General features: G+C 40.0%; 1 protein-coding gene across 1 annotated transcript in view; it reads left to right on the top strand.

The window, feature by feature from the left end:
• MET (MET proto-oncogene, receptor tyrosine kinase) overlaps positions 1–8,041 on the top strand; it is a 104,759-nt gene that overhangs the window by 82,000 nt on the left and 14,718 nt on the right. The window contains exons 15-17 of the mRNA XM_019543413.1: positions 1,877–2,107; positions 4,683–4,763; positions 5,892–6,073. Coding sequence (XP_019398958.1) covers positions 1,877–2,107; positions 4,683–4,763; positions 5,892–6,073 — 494 coding nt within the window. The remainder of the gene's footprint in view (positions 1–1,876; positions 2,108–4,682; positions 4,764–5,891; positions 6,074–8,041) is intronic.

Below are 8,041 nucleotides of genomic sequence, written 5' to 3' on the forward strand. Positions count from 1 at the left end.
AAAATCAAGCTTTACATGTATTCATGTGTGTATATATAAGTTACTATATTATACTATATAAAATATTTAAAATATTATGATATATAATATAGTAATAATACATATACTATGTTATTAATATATTATAATATAATATAGTAATATTATAGTGTGTATATACATACTGTTACTATAATATAGTAATAATATATATAGAATGTTATTAATCATGATTGTGTGATATCATAAGGGTTGTTATTTATAATATATGCATCTGTGTATACATATGCAATTACATATGATTCTGTTATTATGCCTAAATTTATGCCATCTGACAGTGGAATAAAGGGGATGCTCTGTGTACAAGGGATCATCCAAGAATAAAGAAGTCCTGTGCCAAAGGCCAGAAAGGAAGTGGCTCTATTACATGTACGTAGGGCAAGTCCTCTATTGACTAAAAACTTGCCATAGAGCCACTATGCATTACTAAAGTATCTGTGGTCATCCACAGTCCATCAGAGAATCAGGCTCACTGATTATACTTTGGTGAGCACTATTAAATCCTCTTTAATAGAAGTGTTAGAAGATCAGATCTGCATAGAGGCCGGCAGATCAGGACAATAACTGACTGTATCAGACAGTCCAGGACTCTCTGACTTGACTCATTCCTTTGTTTTTATCACAGGGGAATGCTATAGCTTATTTTTGTCAGTCACAAAAACTAAATTCATGTGGTTTATTAATATTCGCACCAATTACTGTTAAGAGTAAAGTAAGAACATCAGCAACATTTGAGGTAGATTGAGAACAGCTATTAAAATTAAATGCTAGAAAGGCTCATTTTAGTTGCACAGCAATCACAAGATACTGCTTCTCCTAAATATGAAGAGTATGCTAGTGCATTCCTAAGCATAGCAATATTACTCAGCATCTGGAATGTAAGGAGGATAACTGAACAGTATACTTTATAATATGTGGATACTTTCAAATATCTGTGTTTTGGTAACATATCTCTGTGGAGATTTTTTTTCTTTTTTCTCTGGTAAGGTTCATTGTTATGTTTTATTTCCTTATGACCTTGGGATTTAGACTGCTCTTTTGACTCCCTGGAGTCATGCCAGGTTTACATTGAATGAAAACAAACACTGGCTCTGTAATTCTATAATACAAAACAGTAAAAACTTCTTTAAACTAAAAGAAAATTAAATATTTGAATGTTATATTGATTAAAAATACTATTCTCAAATAACTATACCAAGCTTAATTGAAACGATGTTAGGTATACAAGTGAGCAAGAGTTACTTTCACATGTATCACCAACTCTATTATCTTTTTAAAGACTTCAGGATATGAATCACCTCTAGGCAGTTCCTTGGTTGAATATTTACTAGTGGACAAATGTAACCGATCACAAGCAGCTTTGGAGTGCTTATTTAAAATTGCCAATCAAGTTATGATCACATCATAATACAAAGTTGCGGGGGTTTTTTAATCCTTTACTACTTCCTACTTCTGGTTTATCTGTTATTTTCCAGTGTTATTTCTATTACCACTAAGGGAATTTATAAATTCAGTATGTACTATGCATACTTTATCTTGGCTAGAAGTGGAAAGGTCTGTTTTTGTTCCCCCAGAAGTAAACAGGAGTTTTGCAGTTTGCTTCAAAGGAGCCATGATTGTGGCCAGTGTAAAGTTCTGTTTTCAGTAATATAAAGTTTTCCTGAGCTTTGGAAAGCCAACACTGCATTTCATTCTCCTTTGCAATAGAGAGTTTTGTAAAGCAGCATAACTTACAAACTGATTGAGTAAAACTGTCTCAGTTATTGCAGCCATTGACTTGCCAGTGAGCACAGCAGGACGTGTAAAAGTGTTCTAATCATTTCTCTCCTTCTGGCAGATCAGTTTCCAAGTTTGTCTCAGAATGGATCATGCAGACCAATACAATATCCTCACACAGACCTGTCCCCCATTCTGTCCAGTGGGGACTCAGATTTAGCCAGTCCACTACTGCAAACGAATGTCCACATTGATATCAGTGCCTTAAATCCAGACCTGGTCAAAGAAGTTGAGCATGTGGTTATTGGTGCACATAGCCTGATTGTGCATTTTAATGAAGTAATTGGAAGAGGTAGGTATTCCATTTCTTATCTAGCTAAGCAATTTTTTATGCAAAGTTGTTCATTGCATACCTCTCTGACTATGGCATCTGTGCAACACAGAGAGGTGTTGTCAGTACTTAAGCAGCAAATTATGTTCTTTATAGTATTTGTAGGCCAGTTGCATTGCATGCACCTTGCTTTCCTCTGTTTTCCATACTGCTCACAGTGGGCCACTCTCCCATTCTCCTCTATTTCAGGCACTACCTGTGGCATCCCCCCTTTACTGGGCACTCTGCGTGCGTCTCCCTTCTCCCTCCCCTCCCTGCCACAAGATTCCAGGGCTTGCGTACACCCCTTCTCATCTTGCCTTATACCTCCCCTTGCCATTCCAGAGGTTTTATGCATCCCTAGCTCTCCCTCTCCCATATCAATGTCCACTCATCTCACAAGCTCTGTGTCTCCCATTTTTGTCCTCTCCATGTCCCCTTATTTCTTCCTTTCTCCCAGGGAGGATCCCCCTTCTCCGTCCCTTGAAAAGGTCAATATCTAGTGGTCTTCACTGCTTCTGTGTACTTCATGTATCTTAAATAGAAGCTGTGGGATTTTAGTACTTCCGCAGATCAAACACAAGAGTTTCAAGCTGAGCATCTGAACATTGAATCCTCTTAAAGAGTTGGTTATAAACCTCCTCTGATCTTTATTCTTGCAGAAAAAGTCACAAATCAAATAAACAGACATTGTGTTCTCTTCTGCATATCACAGTTTATCATTCCCAGAGCAAGGGCAGGGCCTTTCTCTTTTCTTCTTTCTTTTCTTCCAAAACCAATCCCCACATTATTGGAAAACTGCCAGGAAATGTCACTGATATAATTGGAGTCTATCCCCTCACCTGCCTTTCTAAGTATCTCTTTCCATAGCTAGAAATGGGCCAAAATCAGAAATATTTATCTAACACGCCCAACCCAAACTTTAAGTTTTGCTTAATAGGTGTCTTGACTCTAAACATCCAGTGGGTTTGCAGGGATTTGGATTGTTTATGTAAATCTAGCTCCTGAACCCTTCTGTTTTGAAGAACCAAAGTCAGTTTGGGTTTTGCTCGCACTTGTGACTGGATCTTGAATAGAATTAATTAATCAATCATACACTCTGCAGTCTAATTCTTGAAAAACTGCTTTATGTCTCTGACTACAAGCATTAATATTTATGAAAAATTAACCTTTATCTGTCACTCCCAGTGAATTCTCTAATACTGTTCCATTCAGACCCCTCCTCTGAAGTATGGTGCATCTAACAGAAGAGTATGGGGGGGAAGGACATGATTCATGATGCTGGCATGGAACCCCAGCATTAGATCTGTTTAGGAATTGTGACCTCATTGTCTAGGCTCCTCAGAGGTATCTAATTTTATTAGTTGAGTTAATTTAATTGAGTCCTTGGAAAACACATGGGCTTGAAAATTGACGATCTCTGTTGATTCCCACAGTAGGTTAGCCAAGATGGTAACAGCATATGTTTCTGCCACACACCTTAGCCAGAGGAGTGTAGGGTGATTGTGATCTCTATATCCATGGTTGGATCTAGATCTATTGAAAAGGTGGGATGCAGATGGTGTGTTGCATAAAACAACACATATTTTTTCCAGTTAAAAATAAAACAGAAGCTTTACTAATATGCTGTGGGCCTAAGCCTGGATTATATAGTTTAAGGTTGAATCAAAAACAATATAACTTCATTGGAATGAGTTAAAACAGTCTGGAAGACTGCATAATAGGAGCTTATAAGGAGGAATGGCTAACAGACAGCAGAATTGCAGAACAAAGGATAGCTTTTGAAGACGTTAGGAATGAAGAGTGTAGAAGGGATCGGGCAGATTATGATGAGTCACTAAGTCAAGTGACTCCCTCAGCACAGCTTGACTAGAAATGCTGCTGCCAATGTCAGACAGTTGGTTTTAAACTTTGAGTGGAGCAGGAGTCAAAGTGGAGTTCAAATGCACCAGTGCACCCCACCCCCCCATGGATCCACACCTGTCTTTATTGTCTGCTCAGACTGCCCTAAATGCCAAATCATTATTTTAGGAAACTGAAGCCTGTTCCAAAGTGAGTGGAGTCAATGGGAAGATTTCACTGACTACAGTGAGAACTATGTGAACTCACACCTTTATTTCACAGAGACTACAGTACACTTTTTTCCTGATTTGGTTTTAATTTCCTTATCTAGAGATGAAAAACTCAGTTCTCTAATACTGTTCCATTCAGACCCCTCCTCTGAAATATGGTATATCTAACAGGAGAGTATGGGGGGAAGGATATGATACATTTTGTGAGTAATTATTACAAGCATATCAGCCATCTGTGGTGTCAACCTTGTAATTATTTATTCTTTCCTTCTACATCAGAAAATATCAGTTAGGCTGGAAATGGAGTTTTGTTTTTTGTATTTATGGCTTTATATGTTAACTACAAAGTAAACATTGAAAATGTTTGAAATTGTGCAGAAAATGGAGCTCATTGACTTCTTTATACAGCATAATCACTACACAATGAAATGGGTTGTAAAGTTATTCCTATTCATTAAGGCTAATTTTACTCATTTTTTGTGCAGGACATTTTGGGTGTGTGTACCATGGGACCTTGCTGGATGCTGATAGCAGGAAAATTCATTGTGCTGTGAAGTCCTTGAATAGTGAGTTTCACTTCTATAGAGAGACATTTATCATTTTCCTAAGATCATCAGAGTGTCTATTTATAGTAAAATGTACTGTTGAGTTGCAGTGTCACCAATAATATTAGTAGTTAGAGTTAAGCCAAATTCATCTTTGATATAATTGCACTACCTTCAGTGCATCTACTTGGATGAATATGGGTCTGGATGTTTCTTCCATCAAAGAGAACCTGTTCTTCTCTCCCTCATAAACAAATATTGGTTATAAGAGAAAGAGGCAAGGGAAGGAAATATCATATTCTACTCCACAGAGCTGGCTTAAGGTTTGTTTTGCTTTAGTTTTTTGTGCTTTGTTTTTGCTTTGTTTTGTTTTTCTGAAAGCCAGCAGAAGGAAGCTGGAGCATACCATGGAAATAATGTGTTCCAAAACATATACTCAGGAAATACTCTTTATTGCCATTTTTACTTAATAAGAAAGCAATACTAACTTCTTATTATTGTTATTGTTGCTGCTGCTGTTAACATCAAACACTTGAGAGAAACACATATATCAGATGGTTTATTATTGAATATCTTATGTAACAGAGTTTGTTTAGAATTTGACAACACTGAAAACTTCCTGGACAATATTCTGAATATAAACATTCGTGCTCATTAATAGTAAACCTAACTCTAAGAACACTCATGCATATCAGGAAAATATGTGAACAGCAACATTGATTTCAGTGAGTAAAATTACACTTTGCAGGATCAGGCCCATTGATTTCAATGGGAAGTGCCTATAAACTCCACATCCAGTTTGGTACATTGTATCAGAGCACATTCTGTAAATCCTGGTTAGCGTGCATCATACCTTGCGCAAACAAGGTTCTTTGGGTGAATCTGATATCTTTTATTAGGCCAACTTAAATAGTTGGAAAGCAATTATTAAGCAAGCTTTCGGGTTCAAAAAGGAAGTTTCTGCAGTTGATGTGTGCTCTTCCTGGATGGAATGAAAAAACAACCTACACCCCTGTAACATGGATCATATCTTATGTGCACTTTTTACGTTTGATATCTGCCCTGTCTTGATTTCTGGCATGTTATAATTTGCAGCAAGTGAAGTGTACTGTAGTTTAATTTTTTTTCTTCTGCTACTGGATTTCTCAGGAATTACGGATCTAGAAGAAGTAGCTCAGTTTCTTAAGGAAGGAATAATCATGAAGGATTTCAGTCATCCCAATGTTCTTTCATTACTGGGCATTTGCTTGCCCAATGAAGGGTCTCCTTTAGTGGTACTCCCATACATGAAACATGGAGATCTTCGAAACTTCATTAGAAATGAGACTCATGTAAGTATGTTATCCGGTGTACAGATAGATTGAGCAATTGTATTGATATCAAATGATAGTAACCTATGCTGTTATGATGCTACTATTACATCTATATGATTCTGTAGCTATGCAAGTGTAGAAAAATCCTTGCAACTTTAAAGCTGTTTCATTCAGGGCCGAAGTTACATTGAGGACTTTAGCAAATGATTATCTTTACAGAAGTATATAGATGTAATAGTTACATCATCGTAACTGATTTGCATTCCTAAGCAGCAGCTCCCCCCTCATCTTTAAAAGGAGTTTAAAGGCATGCTTGTTCATAGCCCAAGTCTATTAAATAGTGGCATGAATGTATGCACTCCCACAGACAATATACAGGTTAGAAGCACTGACAATTGTGCAGTATGTAGTCTGCAGTAATTAGTGTACCTTAACTACTGCTCTGTAAATCCTACCCTGGCACTTAGCCAAATTGAAAGCTACATATCCTCCCTGAAAATTCCTTTCCCAAATTTTTCCCAGAAGTTGTTAGCAATAAATATTTATCACTTCCAAAAGACTCTTTATAAACACATTTTTATTAGATTCAAATTAATGGGCCAGACAGTCTATTGAGGCACATTGGTATACCTCTATTGTCCCAGCTACTGATCTGGTCCAGCACATTTCAGTTGTTTCCGTTAGTTACTGATTTCCTTTTTATTTAAAAAAAAACAAACAGCCATCACATGTACAAGGTATAAGTACCTCTTTACAAGGTTATGTTCTCACCAATTTGTGCTAATATGTGTGTATCATATTTCTAGACTGTAATTTAGTGGCTGTACCCAGTGTATAATTGAAGGCCTGATTTCTAGTGATGCAAAGGTTTCTATACAGGGCTGTGGCACATTTACTTGCAGTTTATGGTGCTCTTCAATTTCCAGCATGATACCATCCCAAGCTCCCCCTACACAAGCAAGTAGCAAACATTTAGCTACATTTAGCTGCCAGCCACAAAAATGCACGCTGTGCTCCTGCAGTTGGGAGCCCATCAACTAATCAGGTCTTTCAGCTGGAGGAACACGTGCAGCTGAAAGCCCTGATCAGCCGACACAGCTTCCAGACAGGGGAGCGCATGATGTACCTCCCCAGTTGGAAGCCCAGTCATCTGATTGGGTCTCTGTTGGGGGGAGGGGGTCTACTGCCTTCTCGCTGTAGCCTCCCCTCTTTGCGCTATGGCCGTCCTCCCGGTGATCCACCGGGGGGGCCGCTCACCTGTAGGCTCCACACGTCCCGCCTGCCACAACTTTGAACTTTGGTTCAGTATTAATAGCCCGGCGCGTACCAGTCCAAAGATGAGACTCCCAGGTCCCACGTAGCTGAGGGCTCCACCCGCCCCTACACCCTTGCCCGTTCCACCAGTGGGGGACCGTCTGTCTGGTCCGCCCCTGTATCCAAGGTCCGCAACAAAAGAAATAAGAAGCAACTCAACGCTAACCGCCAGGGATCTTCCTGAGCCAGGAGGCAGTCAGGACCTTCCACATGCCTCCTCGGTCTTCCCCTGTCCGCTGGGGTGTTAACACCCGCTCTTGAGCTTCCGTTAAGCTCTTCGGCCCGCCCTAGGGCCTTCAGGGTCCACCTGCCCCTCTCAGGCTCTTCCAAGGCCCTTTCACTTTCTGTGCATGCCCCGGTATTAGGGGAAATACGGCCCAACCTGGCTCATGCCGATCCGGACCGCTCCCTCTGTCTCACAACAGTGCATGCTGGGGCTGGGCAGGTTACTTCCCGGTTCCCAAGCTCCGCTGGGGTTTGTCCTTACCCCAAAAAGTCCTACCGTGCCACCGTGCTGCTGGTGTCCGCGCGCGAGCACTCCCACCGGCATCCGCTCCGCCGCCGCTCACTTCTGGTACCCCCTCCTGAGCCGCCATCGGCGTCCCTTTTATACTGGAACGGACCGCCTCCTCTCTTCTCTCTGTGGCGAAATGCCGGGCTAGCGGCTCCGGC

This window comes from Crocodylus porosus, unplaced genomic scaffold (assembly GCF_001723895.1).
Source record: "Crocodylus porosus isolate Cpor-Errol unplaced genomic scaffold, CroPor_comp1, whole genome shotgun sequence".
NCBI classification, from domain to species: Eukaryota; Metazoa; Chordata; order Crocodylia; family Crocodylidae; genus Crocodylus; species Crocodylus porosus.